Below are 16,294 nucleotides of genomic sequence, written 5' to 3' on the forward strand. Positions count from 1 at the left end.
GAAGTAAATATGACTGTTTGGGGTCCCTGTCCAGCGAGGTTGCAACAACTGAGGATGCAGCTCTCGAAGTAAGACTGCGTCACCCAGTTGAAGAGGGTCCGATTCTGTTCCTGTTTGTGCTGGGACAGAGGTAACGGATGGTGCAGGAAGACACCAGTCTGCGTGTTCCCTCAGGAGTCTGTGTAGAAGGATGAGATAGGGCAGGTAGGACACAGGGGAGGAGGAGTGATGGAAAAGCTTCGGTTGATTAAGAAAGGGCGCCCATGGACTAGCTCAAAGGGGGCTAAGGCCTGAGGGAGCTCTAGGGGCTGCCCGAATTCAGGTGAGGGCCAATGGCAGAAGACTGGGCCAGGAGAGCCAAGTTCAATAGCAAGTTTAGTGAGATGATCCCTGAGAATGCCGTCAGTCCTGTCAACCTGACCCAAGGATGGGGGTCAGCGGGGGATGTGGAGCCTCCAAGTGACGATGAGGCCTTTGGAGATGGTTGAGCAACCTAGAAGTGAAGGCTGGGCCGTTGTCTGACTGGAAGGAGGTGGGAAGTCCGAACCTGGGATGATCTGTGACGCTGTCAGCAGTTTCCCTGGAGGTAGGGAAGGCTTCTGTCCAGCTGTAGGAGAGTGCTATCCCCAAGTCACAGCAGTTAGATCCTGTGTCAAGGCCTGACCAAAGACGTAGGGACTGTCCATGAAGCCTTGGGGTAGGACTGTCCATGTCAGCTGTTGAGACCTAAAGGATGTAGGGTCTTTGTGAAGGCCAAGAAGTAATAAGAGTCTGGTGTCGCAGTCTGACTGGGCACAAATCACGAGCCACTCAAGCAGGAACAAACTTTATTTCTGAACCCCACCAGCACACTCCACACACGCTCCCCGGGAACTCTCCTGAACGCCACCCACGCGGCTCTTCCAGGCACACCACACACCAACCGGAACTCCCACCACCGGAACTTCACCAACCAAGGCGAACTCTTCAGGAATCCTCGCGAGAGCTCAACCGGAACTCAACGGGAACTCCACGAGAACTCAAAAGTCATCATCTCAATGGCTCGCTGGCGTCACCTCTCAACCACTACTTCTGGCACAAATGCCATGCGTCATCCCGACTCGGCTGTGGCCCTCAACAGTCAGGATGGAGGGGCGCTGTCAAGAAGGCCAAAGGGGGATATGAGAAAGAAGAGTGTGAGGGTTGGGAACCACCGGGTGGATGGGAATGACGCCTCATTAATTAGGCGCAGGTCCTGGACTAAGGGATAGGCTCCTGAGGGTTTGCGTACCAGAAATATGGGAGTGTTGCGGGGGGTGTCTTGGGGACACAAAGGAAATTTAGTTTGGGGTTTCAGCTGGATACAGACTGGCTTGTGGTGGGAGGCTATGACCGGCACGGAGATGTCCCAGTCAGGGGCAATGGCACAGTAGGTGCTGTCGGGTTATTAGAGAGGAAAAGATTAGAGGCAGAAGGAGATGGGTAATAGTATTCTTGGGGTGTAGTTGAGGGGTGGCTCCTAGTAATTGGAGAACATCTCTGCCTACGAGAGGAACTGGACAGGATGGAATGGCCAGAAGAGTGTGAATGGGTGTCCCTCCAGGGCACAGGCCAGCTTTACAGTTCTGTTTGGGAGAAGGGTTTGCCATCAATCCCCATAACTGAGACCTGGGAAGGAAACAGAGGCTCAGAGTGGGCAGGCAAGACAGAATAGGTAGCCCCGTGTCCACAGGTAAGGTTATGGACTTACCCGCTGCCTGGAGCGTCACCCTGGCCTCGGCGAAGGTGTTGAGGATCTTTGAGTCCGGGCTTCTTCAGTCTTCTGTGAACCCCAATAGTTCAAGAGAAGGGACTGCCTGGCAGGCCATACCCCTGCTAGAGGCACCAAGGAAGGGCCAACCATGGGGCAGTCTCTCTTCCAATGTCCTGTCTGCTTACAGGTGGGGCATGGCCTGGGAGGAGGCCGTGGGTCTGGGTATGGGCGAGTCCAGTGACCTTCGCATCCACATTTGAGGCAAGCTCCTGGTGGAGAGTGGTGCTGGATCCCCCAGAAGCTTTGCTGGAGACGTAGTTCTCCGGGCCGCTACCAAGGCCTGGGTTTGGGGTGTTACCTTTTTCTGCAATGGAGCCTGCTTTAAAGGCCATCTTCAGCAGATCTCAGGGGTCTGAGGGCCCTCCTCAGCTCATCTGGGCTGATTGAGTGCTAAAATGGGTTGCTAACACTGTAGCCCTGGTGGGAGACTCAGGATCCAGCTTCCTGTGTCTGGTGAGGGCCTCTGTAGGGCCGTTGAGAATTCAGGCTGGATTTTCATCTGGATTCTGGGAAAGATCTTGAAGTGAGAATGGGACGTGGATTCGAATGATCCCTTCAGCAGCAGCCATTTCCTCGAGAAGACAAAGGAGCTTTGGGTTAGCTGGTGGGAGGGCCTGGTGGGACTGGGTGCGGGACTGGGTGCGGAGCAGAGAGGCGCGAGTGGGGGAGGGGAACGGGCTTGTCATTAGAGGAGGTGAGCAGAGCAGGGAGGAGGCTCCGAGGGGGAGAAATAAAGAATGTCCATGCGCTTCTGCCCCTTTCAAGGCTAGTGACAGCCATTCCCTCTGTGTGCTAAGTTCAGAAGTCTTCAGCCTTAGGCTTTTAAGTCCAGCAGATGTGCACTCACTCAGAGTGTGACCAGGTCCGGGACAAGGCAGGCTTTTCCTGGTGTGGAGTGGACGACTGTTGATGAGAGGGTCGTATGAGGAAGCTGTGACTCTCACCAAGGTCCAGACCAGGCGGTGGAGTTTGAGAGCAGTGAGGATCACGCAGGGGATCAGGAACGGTGACAAGTGACGGGATGTCAGAGTGCAGCCTTTTTCGGCTAGTGAACCCCTGTTCATTTGCTCTATTATTCATACTAAATTTTGAGGCTTTTGACCCCCCTTTCAGTCCTCATCAGCTACCACTGGGTTGCTCAGTGACATCATCTACCCTGGTCTGGTGTCTCCCCCGATCTTCTCCCCTTTCCCTCTTATCAGGTGAGGACCGCGGGGCTTCCCTCTGTTACCAGGGTGAGGGGAAGGGACTTGTCTGAGGCCACATGGAGGGCTCTGTGGGTGGCCTGGTGGGACTGCAGGTTTCAACTGGAGTTTTTAAGATGGAGTGGCCTCAGGCCACCTCACACCTGGCCATCAGGAACTGCGTCTGGAGACAAGGCCCTGCTGCACCCTCACGATGACCTGTGGAGAACATGGTGGTCTTGGGACGAGCCGCTGAGATGCAGAATATGACACTAGAGTTCTGGTGTTCCCGCTGCGCTTGTTTATGTGACTCTTCTGTTTTGAAGGGATCCGCCGTCTGCTGTCCGGCTGCCTTGAGGGGGGTGTGGGTAGGAAAGGCTGACCACCCCCGCCCCCCTCACAGCTTTCCGAGCGACCCCCTTCAGTGCCGATTGGGAGGTCAGCTTCTCTTCAGTGCCTCACACTCTGGTGTTCAGCGCATTTGTGGTGTGACGCCGCGCACAGCCTCAAGGCGCTTTCTGGTGCCCGCTGTGCCCGCTGCGGAGCAGGGAGAGCCCTGTCGCTGCCCAGAGTGGGCACATCTCTGGCAAGCTGGGTGCTTTCTTGCTCACTGCCCCGGCCGGGAGCTGCAGGCTCGGTTGTGAGTTTTCAGGGTTTTTACCTAACAGCAATCCACAGGGTTTATATTTCTCTTCTCTTAGGCTGAAAAACTTCATTTTTAACCATCAGCAAAGACTTTTTTTAACCTTGATTTTATTGATTGATTGATTGATTGTTATGTGGTGCTGAGGATCCAACCCCTCGCCCCCCAGGTGCTAGGCGAGTGCCTTCCGCTGAGCCACAATCCCAGCCCCATAGCAAAGACCTTTGCTTGTTGTATTTCATAAAATGAGGGTCACTGCTCCCAGAGCACAGCGTGGCGGTGTTGCACCGTGACCCTGTTTGCACAGTTCAAGCTCCTCCATTCTTCCCGCCGGTCCCTCAGGTTGTCCCACACGTCCCAGGTTCCTCTCAGTTCATCCACCACCTGTGCAGAGACCTTTCATCTTCTCATCTTTCCTTTCTTTGGGGTTTTATTTTTTAAGTCTTTCTTTAATTTTATTTGTAATGATATAGAAAACCGACATTCTTCCAAAGTCGATCCAGGACAGAGTTTGCCCAGCGCAGTCCTGCACGGAGTCCCCCTGGTGACCACTTTCTGAAGTTCTGAGTGTATCTTTGCATTGACAAAGACAAGCAGGTGTGGGTGCCAGTTCCTCCTCTTCTCCGGGAGGTGGGAAGGGTGCCCCCTGCAGCTTCCGTGCCCTGCCGCAGCTGGAGTGAAGGACGGCATGAGGGCTCTCCTCGTGAAGGCTTTCCAAGCTCATCTTTCTGCATTTTCGTTGGTGATCCCTGGAAGGGGATAGTTTGGTTAAGAGTGAGTGCATTGTGCCTGTCGTGTTCTGTGGACAGTCTTCTGTCATTGACATTTGGGTCATTAGTTTTACTTGCTGTTATAAGTACTGTTGTGGGGAGGAATTGGTGCCTGGGACTCTGGGACACCTGGACTGTTTCCTCTTGCTGGACTCCTGGGAAGAGCGGCCCACTCAGGTGCATGAGCACTTTGGCTCTGCTCAAGTCACTTGCCCCTTGCTGGCTGCCGACACACTGCCCTCAGTCTTTCTCCCACCTACCTGCTCTTGCGGCCCACACCCCAGGGCTCCCTAAAGCTTCCCAGGTAACAGGTACCCCTTGCTGTGCCTGCCAGACTGGCCAGAGCCCTGATCCTTGCTCCACTCCACACCCCTGTGACCTCCTGCCCCACTGCCCCACTGTGCAGGCTCTTTTGGAAGTGCCCCTGCTGCCCGCCCTAGCTCCCTTGCCCATGGCGGCCACCCTCAGTGCATTCCTTGCCTCCAGCTCATTGCCCAAGGCCTCCCGCCGACTGCAGCTCCCTGTGGGCAGCACTGGGCAATGTGAGGCCTAGGACCCCAGTGCCTGGCCCAGGACTGCAGCCCAGGGTGCTCTGGGGAACTGACCCAGGAGGCGGAGACGCTCCCGTCTCGCGGATCCCTCCACACAGCAGTGTTTACAACAGCGAGTAAAACTGCTGACCCAAATGTCAATGACAGGCGCAGGCTCCTGGGGGCACAGGTCCAACAGCTCTTGGCCTCAGGCTTCTGCCCCTGGTCTGGGCTGCTTCAGGCGCCCTGAGGGCGTCCCAGGGGAGGCACCTCCTCGGGAAGCTGGGCGCCTTGCTGCATGCTGCACACCTGACCCTGGGCCAGAGACCCTCCTGATATCCACAGGGTGGGAGATGCTTCCCCGTCCCATGGGAGCCTCAGGAGAGGCCTGAGGAAGTTGCTGTCTGGTGGGGTCACTGGAACCCCCCCTTTCCCCTCTGCGCCTTCTCCCCTTGAGGCTCACGCCTGGCCTCAGGGGCTGTCAGACCCCTGCCCTACCTCCACCTCCTTGCCACTGCCCAGCTGGTGGGGCTGTGGGGAGGCCTGCAGCGTGACAGCATCGGGACCATGGGACGCTGGGGCAGGGCCAAGACCCCTCCTTCAAGCCCCAACTCTTAGGATCAACTCGGAAAGATTTCAGACGTGGCTCTGAGTTAACAGGCATGAGTTTATTGAAGGGGCGGGAAAAGGGAAAGGGGACACTCTCGAGGGTGAGAGTAGGTGCTCTCAGAGAGGAGAGGGACCACGTGCCTGTCCTACACTCCAGTTTTACTGGGGTCCCAGAAGTTTCCAGAGAGTCCTGCCCAGGTTCACCTCTTGACTTCTGACTGACAGCAAGACGATATCAGACTTTTAAGTCCCACTGACACGGCAACTCCAGGTCCCCTTGCCCATGCCGACTGGTTCTAACTGGATTCTGACCGGACATGCTTACAGATTCTGTGGTTAGGAGGAACTACCCTTATCTCCCCAGTTTCAGGATCTGGTCTGTGTAAGGGTCACAGCAGTTCCCCCTTCAGGGTGACTCGCGTTCCTCTACAGGCATTGTTTGGGGCCTGCATTTCTCCTGCAGATAGGCAGTTTGCTGAGGAATGGGGCGCGTCCTGTCCCCGGAGGCCAGGCAGGGCTGTGGGCAAATTGCTTCTTGGAAAAGAAAGCATTGGGGGTTTGCACGGTGGGCCCAGTTTTCGGCATTCCTCCCTTAACCTCATGTCCCCACCATCCTCATCTGTCTGTCCCCTGTCATTAAGGGACCAAGTGCAACTGGTTCACCTCTCTGCTGTGCAAAGCAAGCACGTGACATCAGGAGTGACCGTGGACAGGGGCTTCCTCCTTGCCGCAGGCGAGGGGAGCTTTGAGGGACTCTCAGCTGGGCTGCCCTGGCAGAGCCGGCTCTCCCAGGGGCCTGTGCATGTTGACACTGAAGAGCCCAGCCACCTTCTGCTGTCACGTCCCGCAGCTCCCTCAGTGCCTGGTCGTAATCACATGCTCAAAGGAAATGGCAGAGGGACCGCTGGGTGAATGAGTGACATGTGGTCAGGCCACCGGAGAAAGCAGGCGTGGAGGGGCCCCGTGGTGGGACGGGGTCCTCGCAGGGTTTTCTGAAGGGCCTTACCTGAAACCCACAAACCAATGGAAAGCAACTTCCAGTCATTTGAAGGGGTAGCTGCTTCTCCCCTGGCAGGAGCTTGTCCTGAAAGAGCTGCCTGGTGGCGGACCCTGGCATAAAGCCACCTTGTGTCTCCCCCACGCCTTCACCTCGAAGCCCTGGGTCCCGTCCTCACCCTTGCAGAGCGGTGCCCCAGTCCCCACTCCCTCCTCCACGCCTCTCTCCAGGGGTGCCCCCACATCCATGCTGCCCTCTAAGAGCCAGCCTCGGCCCCCGCCCAGTGCACCCCATGCCTCAGTGGGCGAGTGAAGGAGCACATTTCTCAGGAATACATTTTCTTTTGACCTTACAAAGCTGGCCACAAAGTGGGCAGCTCCCTCAGCCTGTCACCTTCCCCTGCAGGGGCTGTATAAAATGGACGTTCGGTTTGGGCCGGGCGTGGAGACCTACCCTGACGGCAGTCAGGACGTGGGGCTATGGTTCCGCGACCAGCTCATCAAGCTGTGCACGGAGACTCCCAGCAGCTTCTCCCTGCTCAACTTCCCGGAGTTCTCCGCCTTTCTCGGGCCCTCGAGAGAGAGAATCAGCCTCTCGGATGAGCAGAAGGCCGAGTGGGGCCCGCCCGAAGAGCAAGACCCCTTCTTCTATGAGTACCAGCGGTTCCTCCTGAATGACGACCTGGCGCTTCCTCCAGAGATGCACGTCTACTCCACCGACCACAGACACCTGCCGCTGACGGCCGCGCTCGCCAGGGAGCTGGACGCCCGCGTCTTCGCTAACGAGATCCCACCGTTTATTGAGGATGGAGAACCCTGGTTTATCACAAACCAGACTCCATTGTTGGTCAAAATGCAGACGCAAACTTACAAGTTCAGGTGATGGGTCTGCTCTCCCTCCTCTGTCCCTGGCGCCTCCCTGGACAGGCACCCTTCTGCGTGGGGTTTGAAGTCTCTCAGCGCCCAATTGTCGCTACTCAGGGCCGGCACGATTCTTGACCTTGTTCACCAGGTGGACATGAGCATACAGCTCTTTAAGTGGCTGATACAGTCCAGGAATGAAGGTGGACAGGATGTCCCCACTGTGGGAGGGGCTTCCTGAGAGTAGGGCCACGGGCCACCTGTATCTACGCAGGGAGACAGGGACCGGGAGCACTGCTTGTCCACTCTCTGGGGAAGGAATGGTGGGAGGGCGCTTGGTGAGTGGGCAGCCAGGACAGTCCTGAAGCTGTGTGGGACCTGGGAAGGGGTGTGGCTGAGGATAAACCCCTGAGCTCAGAGAGAGAGCAACTCCTGGATTTCGACCTCTGCACGCTTCCCCTTCTGAAGGTCAGAGTTAGTGTCCCCTGAGTCCAGGTGCATGTCTGTGATTAGAAGTCCCATGAATCGAGTCCCTGCATGTTCACCATGAAGAGAAGGGATTGTAATTATCATCACATCAAAGCTTGGCCTCTGCCAAGCTTTCATTCACGCACCCAGCTATCCGTTCTCGCAGTCATCATTCTATCTGCCATCACCAAGCCATTAAAAAGGCCATCTACCCACTCATCCATCCACCCATGCACCATCCACTCATCCCACCAACCCACCATCCATCTACCCACTCACTCATCCATCCATCTGTCCATCCATCCATCCACCTATATCAATGCATGCATCTATCCATCCATCCACCCACACACTCATCCATCCATCTATCCATCCATCCATCCACTCATCCATCCATCCATCTATCCATCCATCCACCCACACACTCACCATACATCTATCCATCCATCCATCCACTCATCCATCCATCCATCTATCCATCCATCCATCCACCTCTATCAATGCATGTATATATCCATCATCTACCCACTCATCCATCCATCTATCCACTCATCCATCCACCCATGCATCATCCACTCATTCTGCCAACCCACCATCCATCTACCCATTCACTCATCCGTCCATCTGTCCATCCATCCATCCACATACTCATCATCCATCTATCCATCCATCCATCCACCTATATCAATGCATGCATATATCCATCATCTACCCACCCATCCATCCATCTGTCCACTAATCCATCCACTCATCCATCCATCCAGCCACCCATCCCACCAACCCTTCATCTGTCCATCATCTACCCAACCATCTTTCTATCATGTGAATGTCAACAGAGTGCCCTAATCAGTGACAACAGTTGAGTACAAAAGTTGTCATAAACCATGGGCTGTTGATTGCAAAAGGGGGCTCTGTGCACACAGACGGCGTCAGCGCTGTGTGGTGTTTGGGCCTGGGACACGAGTGTTCCCAACGGAAAAGCAGATGAGCAGAGGGCAGAAGGTGGGCGCTTGGTGCTGAGCAGTGGACCCATGTGTGTGCTGCCTCCTCCCCATCCAGGGCCCTTGCTGTGGGAGTCTGTTTCCAAGCCCCCATGGCCCAGCTGAATCAGATTCACAGGGTCCCTGGCAGCCAGCACACTGCTGCTGGTACAGGCACTTAGTGTGAGCATCTTTATGCCCAGGTGACAAGTCCCCACCGCCGTGTGCTCCGTCCTGAACTTGACTGGCTGGCAGTGCAGCCACTAGGGCTTAGGCTGCTCACGGAGTGGATTGTTGGCGTATCTGAGGATCCAGGAGAGCAGGAGTCACAGGGAGACAGCGCTGGGCACCCTTTCTCATGGACGGTGTTGGGCTGTCGAGTGGTCCAGGGCTTGGTCTAACCTCACTGAAGCCTGCTGTGTTGCCAGGAACACGAAGGCTCACACCAGCTGGCACATGGATGCCATCCTGGAAGGGCACCGCGAGGGCTTTGCATGCTCTGGACCTAGGGAGCGGCTTTCTGAAGAGATGATCCTGAAGGCCGAGGAAGGGGACCTTGATTGGATCTATGGAACCCTGAAGGACGACCTCGTCCATCCCGACGTGGCTGACGCCAAGGGCTACACTGTGCTTGCGGCTGCTGCGGTAAGCCCCCACTGCCACCTGGTGGATGCCCGCAGGAACGTTGAGCGGGGAGGTCACTGCGGGCAGGGAGGTCACTGCCGGCAGGGCCCTCGCTGCTGCTCTGGAGAAGCCGAGGCCCAGGAGTGCCACACAGGTCCACTCCTGCTCCCACAGAGGGCGCGGAGGCACCCGCCCGGGTGGGGCCCACGAGGTCCTGTGGAAGGGGAGGGCATGACCTTGTCCCTTCACCAAGCTCCATCACAAGCTTACCAGAGCCTGCCATGCTGCCACCTCAGAGGGGCCTCCGCAGACCCCAGCGCCACCCGCTGTCCTCTAGGCACACTGTCACAGCCGCATCGTCAGCCTGCTCCTGGACCTCGGGGCGGACGTGAACAAGCGCACAGACGAGGGCCTCACGGCGCTCAGCATAAGCTTCCTCCTCTACTACCCCAGTGGGTCCTTCAAGCCCAACGTCGCCGAGAGGACCTTGCCCCAGGTCAGCCCTGCCAGCCGCTGGCTCCCTGTCTCTGCACCCAAGTGTCCACCTGCACCACCCTCCTGTGCAGACCAGGCTCACACTGGCCAAGTGACAAGATGAGGCTGGGGGAGGGGTCAGAGGATGGATGTGGCACTGCCTGATGCGTCCTGAGTGCGACAGCACGTCCCAGAGCCACGCTCTGCAGCTCAGCCCGACCCTCTCTGTGCTGGACAGGGTGGCACCACACAGCTGCCTCCGGGCAGCGCCCTGTTCCTGCCAAGTTCCTGGTGGGACGGAGCTGCAGGTGGGATGGCACTGTGTGCCATGGCTTGACTGGGAAGCCGACCCAAAGCAGTGTCATTTGGTGGGAATCGGATGCAGGCCACAACATGACCTTGAACCTGTAACTTGAACTTTTCACATTAAAAAAGTAAACTCGGTGCATGATACATTGTATTCAGCTGACAGTGCCTCAAATAGGGTCCTTTCTGCGTGTAGTCACTGGGGACAGCATGGGTGGGGCCCTGCCTCTGGGTCCCAGTTCTGGACGAGATGTTCTAAGAGCTCCTGTGTGCCACTGGTGTCCCCAGTGGTGGCCAGCTGGCCTCAGGCTTCTGGTGGGCACTGCAGGGCATCTGCCTCTGAGGTTTGTGGTGAGGTGGGAGCCGCTGCTGTGCTCTGCCGGTGCTCTGCGTGGCTCTGCAGGGGTGCCGGCCCTCGCTGCGGTGGTGTGGGGGCTGCCTGCTCTGGCCTCCCCTAATCTGCTTTCCTGGCACTCTCCAAAGGCACCTCCCAAATGCCCGGTCACCCCAAGCTGTTTTCTGGATGTGAACGTGGAGTCTGTCCATGAGGCCAGCATGCCCGCCCAGGGCCTCGAGGAGGGCAGCCTGTCCCCGAGTGCACGGCCGTCTCCAGAGTCCCCAGGCCAGCAGGGCAGCCCTCCAAGGGAGGAGTCGCCCACCGTGCAGGGCAGCGCCAGCGACAGGGACAGAGAGCTGGGGGAGAAGGCCGAAGACCTGGGTGTGTGCACCCTGAGCAGCGAGGACTCCAGCTTCCAGTCCGTGGCCTGTATGTACAACTACGCCCTCCGGCTGTCCAGGGAGGTCTTGGAGAGGAGCGCCCAGGCCTGCAGCTTGCTGCGGGCGCCCTGCATGGACAAGGGCACCGTGCGGAGGACGGCACAGGGCATGATCAAGTAGGTCTCCGCCCGCGCTGCCGGGGCGGGTGCTCTCTGAGAGCCATGCCTCCTGTCCCCGGGGCGCCCGCCACAGGGTGTCTCCAGAGGTGTGAGTCTGTCCTTTGAGCATCCGCAGGGCCAGCGTAGACACTGATGAAGCCTGTGCTGGGCGCCACAGCAGAGCGTTGTGTGTGTGGTGTTGTGCAGTGTGTAGTGTGTCAGGTTTGCTGTATGTTGTCTGTAGTGTGGTATGTGTTCTGTGTGTGGTGTGTTGTGCGTGGTATGTCGTGTGTGGGGTGTCTGTGGGGGGTGTGGTGTACGTATTCTCCTCTGGTTTATGATGTGTGTGGCATGTGGTATGTGTTCTGCGTGTTGTGTGAGGTGGTTGTTGTGTACGGGATGTGTGTGTGTTGTTTATTGTGGTATGTGGCGCGCAGTGTGTGTGGTCTATGTGTTGTGAGGTGTGTGTGTGGAAGTGTGTATTATAGTGTATACTACATGGTATGCATTGTGTGGCCTATTGTGTGTGGTAGGTATGTTGTGTGTTGTGGTGTGTGGCGAGTACTGTGTTGTGTGCACGGTGTGTGCTGGGAGGAGTGGGTGCAGGGTGGGCTTCTTGCCAGACTGGTGTTGAGTGTGGCTTGGTCCTGGAGGGGCTGGCCTACCCCTGTCCCCAGCGTCTGGTGACATCAGGGAGGCTCAGTGGCCCCCAGGCTGCAGCTGCAGTCCTTCGCCCACAGGGGATGGTTTGGAGATGGCCACACTGCCCACCTCCCCTGGTAGGGACCAGGGCCTGGGAAGGGGGTGACCTTGGGTGTTCTCCAAGTCTATGAAGCTTGGAGCTTGGGTGTCTGTGGTGCCCACACCCCTCCCAGAGCACCCTCCACCCTGCAGCACGGCGCACCCGTCCTGGGGGTCCTGTCCACACAGCCGGGGTTGGGGGGCCTCACCTTCCCTGCAGCCTGTGACCCCTGGCGCTGACCCCTGCAGACAGAGAAACCGGTGGCTGACCATCCAGCTGCTGCTGCGCCGCGGCGCTGACCCCAACCTGTGCAGCGTGCCCACGCAGGTGCTGTTCCTCGCGGTGAAGGCGGGTGACGTGGACGGCGTGAAGCTGCTGCTGGAGAAGGGGGCCCGCACGGACGTCCAGTACCCGCCACAGGTGGGCCACCGGGGGCGGGGCCGAAGCTCAGGGCCGCGCCTACGTGCAGAGGAGCTGTGGCCCTGCGGTGGAGGCTTGGTCTGAGTGGACCTAGGGAGAGGCCCGTGCTGGGGTCGCCAGAGGGTGCGGGAGCCGTGTTGTTTCTAGGCGGTGCCGTGGCTTCCCAGCCCCAGCCAGGACCCAGCGTGCGTTCAGCACTGCGCCTTCTGCAGGAGCCTCCTGGGGGAGCGAGGCCACAGCCCTTCCCAGGGGCTGGCGCTCCGCTGCCCGCAGCTGCAGAGCAGGTGGCTTAGCTGAGGCAAACAGGGCTTTCCTGCACAGAGCCCTGCACGCTTCTTCTCACGCACTCGCCCGCGGGCCTCCTGCTCTGCCCACCATGGCTTTGGGGCCATCCCGCCGCGCAGGCCAAGCCCTCTTCCTGGCCACAGGGAGGCGTTGGGAGGTGTGTTCAGGAGGGTCTTCCTCTGCGTCAGCTGAGCCGGAGGTGCTGTTCTGTGAAGGCTTAGTGCTGCGGGCGGCTCTCTGGGTTTCCTCTTTAGCCTCTCCTGCATGCCCTGTGCCCCTGGGCAGTGGTGCCCTCCCAGCCCAGCCCCAGGGCCTTCCAGCTCTCTTCAAACCACAGCTCTGGAGGGACCTCCAGGCCCTGCCTCTGCCTGTGGGCCTCCTTTCCCTCGAATCTGGTGTTATTCATCTTCTTTCATCCCGTTGCTCAGTTCTGGGGCCTGAGTTTCAGAGGAGCGACATTCAGACCACAGCAAGGTCCCGGGGGCTCATGCTGTAACCCCCAGCAGGGGCTGGGTGGGCTGCCTGGAGACCCGTGAATCAATATAGCTAAAATGGCCTCAAGCCAGTCCACGTGCTGTTAAGATGAATTTGCACCACACTTGGGAAATCTTGAAGAGAGAGGACGTCCTGGTATCAGACTGTGGAGGAGGGACCCTGGGCTGTGTGGTGCGGGCTGCTCTGAGTGGCCCTCGTTCCCTGGACACACTGCACACCGCACACACGCTTCTGCTGCTTCTAGTGTGACACAGGTCTCTGGGGATTTCCACTCCTCGGGTGCTTCTTTGGTCCTGGTGGATGGATGTCCCACCTTGTCTGCAGCTTTGCTGAGACGGAGGCGCCATGAGTGCAGTGGCAGCCCCCCAGGGCACTTGCTCAGTCATCGCTGGGAGAACATGTTTCCAAAGCACTCTTTCTGGCTGCGTCCCCTGGAAGTGAGCCTTCCTGGTAGGCGCCCACCTGCAGAGCAGGTGCCCACTGTTCCCTGCCCACCTGTGAGCTTTGACCTTGCATTTCTCCTTGGGTGGCAAGGTTGAGCCTCTGCTCCTTAGACCAGCCTTGTATGGTACAACCATAGACCAGAGGCAGTGGGTTTTAAGGGAAGAGGGCCATTGGGCTCATGGTTGGATGGTTCCTGGGCCTCACTGTTTGGATCTGGGCCAGGGTGGCACCTGAGGAGCCAGGACACAGAGAGCAAGGACAGCCTTGGATCCCACTCCCCTTTCTGAGTCACAGCCCTAGAGACCTGAGGACCTCCCACAGGGCCCCCTTCTGGAAGGTTCCACCTTCTTCCAACACCACCTGGGACCAAGCCTTTGACTCAGGCCCTCTGGGGTCACTAAGCCTTTTTGAACATAGTATTGACATACTCGAAGCCACCAGCGCTTCACTGGGAATTGCCCCAACACCGCCGCTTTGACCCTTGGGGCTGGTGGTGGACTCACTGCAGGGCGTTGTTGGGATTCTGTTGGAGAGCTGGGCACAGTGACCTTGAGGGCAGCAGACCAGGGCCCTGCTCTTTCACGTAGAATGGCTGGGAGTTCCGGAGCATGGCCAGGTGTGTGAGCTTGTCTGGGCCTTGACATTGGCGCGATGGCATAGCTGTCCTCTTGCTACGGCCAGGGCTGTCAGAGATGGAGTGCCGGCTCCTCAGCAGTGTGGGCTGGGCTGTTTTTAGAATCTGGACAGACGCTTTTCTCAACAGGACATTACAGATACACAAGGAAACCCAAAGCAGTGAGAGAATCCGCCAAAAAGCCAGGCGAGAGGCTCCGCCCCTGCCCGCGGCCGCCCCCTCTGTGCGGGGCACCTGCCTGCCCTCAGCTCTGGTGACCTTGATCTGGAGTCATCTCAGGGTCTGTGCCCTGGGGACCCTGCTTGTGCGTTCCTCTTGGCTTTCTTTTGTGCTCTCCGCAGATCATAGTCTGAGCCTCCTGCCGAGAGGCTCCGGGGTGGGAAACTGACCCTTGTCATCATTTTGCCCTCTTGCTTATCGGGTGATGGAGAATTCTGGTTCAGAACCTTCCCCTGAGAACTCTGGTGGTGTCGCTTGTGTCCGTGGCCTCAGGCCTGTGTGACCCCCTGACTCGCCCCGTCTGCTAGCCACTCTTCCTGGGCACCGGTCAGCCCGGGTGGAATTTTCTTCTCTTGTCTCATGAGTCCTTGTCTTCGTCTTCCTCTCTGCTGTCCTCTGGGCGCCCCTTCTTTCCTTTTGCTCTGTCTGGATTTGGGGGTGTGCTTTCTTTCCATTTCTCTGTAGCTCGATTGTTTGGCGAAGCTCCCTTGGGCCTCCTCATACCGCGGTTCTCCCTTCAGTCAGATCCATTCTGCCTTTCAGCTACTGACTCTCATTTCAGTGGTTTTGTTTGGAAGTTTGAGACCTCCAGGTGGCGCTGTGGATGTGAGATCCTGCTGACCTCCTGACCACTGGGAAACCCCTTGTGGTGCTCACGTGGGCCAGCGCTCCCCGTGTGCCAGTCCTTGGGCCCTCAGTGCTGGCTTCTCCCAGCATCGGGCAGAGGCTGGTTCCCACCTGCGTCCTCGCGCTGGGTGCTCCACGGAGTGCTGGCTCTGGCTGCGCGGACTCCCCAGAGGCTGCCCTCAGGCTGTGGACCCCACCGAGAAACTGTGCCACACGGCCACTGCTCCCCAGGTCCTCTGACTGGCCCTCCCACCACTAGCTCTGTCTGCTGTCTGAGTCATCTGCGTCCTGCCCTTAAGGGCCTTGGGGTGCTTTCCTCTGGGACACCTCCTGATGAGCTAGGTCCTACTTGGAGTGCTGTGCTGGGGCTCCACTCCGATGCAGGCAGGGCGCTCTCAGGGCTCCTGTGAGGGCCAGTACCCAGGGACAGTCCTCCAGGGACCTCAGCTGATGGCCAGAAGGACGTCCGGGTGAGAACAGGCAGATCAGGAGGCCAGACAGGAGCCGCATGACTGTCAGGGTGGGGGCACCTGGGCCGGGGCCAGGCTGGGACAGGGCTTCTCAGGAGAAGGTGTTGGACAGTTGGTCAGTGTGGCCCTGACCAGGATGGACTGCATGGCCTGCCAACAGTTCCCGTGCACATGCTCCTTAGTGGGCACTGCCTCCCTCTGCCCTGTGGGCCTCCTTGTCCTGCACGAAGTGGGGCTGGTGAGGAGGTGGTGCGGTGGGAATCTCCGACTGGTACAGGAAGAATGTGTCCTTTCCCCCAGGTCAGGTAGAGGGGTCCTGCATTGGCCCCACCCACCGGGGACCCTCACCTGCCTGGCTCCAGGACAATGTGCCTTACCCCAGCCGTACTTCCTCTGCAGCTGGGGGCGCTGACCCCGCTCCACATCGCTGCTGCCCTTCCAGGGCAGGAGGGGGTCAGGATCACAGAGCTGCTGCTGCATGCCATCACCTGTGTGGACGCCAAGGCGGCTGATGAGGACCACACGTACAAGCTCAACAGGGTGCGGCTCTCTGAGGCCCAGGGCAGGACGGGGACCTGGCTGGTCTGGGTTCTCCCTGAGTGGCTCTGGGCTGCAGAAGTGCCTGATTGTCAGGGACACTTGCTCCACCTTGGCCTGTGTCCTTCTCCTGGGGAAGGTGCTGGCCTGGCCTGGCTCCTTACAGCAGCAAGGACACAGATGTCCTCGGGGCTCAGGGGACTCAGATCTCCCGGGCTTGGGTCAGGCTGGGCTGGTACCACCCACCAGAGGCTGTGAGGGGGAGTGGGGGCAGGGTGGCTTGCTTCTGGCTGGGTTTCCCTGGGGTGC

General features: G+C 58.5%; 1 protein-coding gene across 4 annotated transcripts in view; it reads left to right on the plus strand.

Annotated features, from left to right (window-relative positions):
* Window positions 1-16,294, plus strand: part of Ankmy1 (ankyrin repeat and MYND domain containing 1) — a 60,868-nt gene that overhangs the window by 16,378 nt on the left and 28,196 nt on the right. For all 4 annotated transcript variants that reach the window (XR_009225151.1, XM_046426738.2, XM_046426737.2 and 1 more), the window contains 6 exons: window positions 6,931-7,403; window positions 9,262-9,478; window positions 9,795-9,953; window positions 10,721-11,130; window positions 12,103-12,274; window positions 15,848-15,988. Coding sequence is in view for 3 of the 4 variants with exons in the window: in XM_046426738.2 (XP_046282694.1) it covers window positions 6,931-7,403; window positions 9,262-9,478; window positions 9,795-9,953; window positions 10,721-11,130; window positions 12,103-12,274; window positions 15,848-15,988 (1,572 nt within the window). In the remaining variant the exon portion in view is untranslated. The remainder of the gene's footprint in view (window positions 1-6,930; window positions 7,404-9,261; window positions 9,479-9,794; window positions 9,954-10,720; window positions 11,131-12,102; window positions 12,275-15,847; window positions 15,989-16,294) is intronic.

The sequence above is a fragment of the Marmota monax genome, unplaced genomic scaffold, assembly GCF_021218885.2.
Source record: "Marmota monax isolate L192 unplaced genomic scaffold, Marmota_monax_Labrador192_F-V1.1 WCK01_AAM20220418_F8-fsc00298, whole genome shotgun sequence".
Classification (NCBI taxonomy): domain Eukaryota; kingdom Metazoa; phylum Chordata; class Mammalia; order Rodentia; family Sciuridae; genus Marmota; species Marmota monax.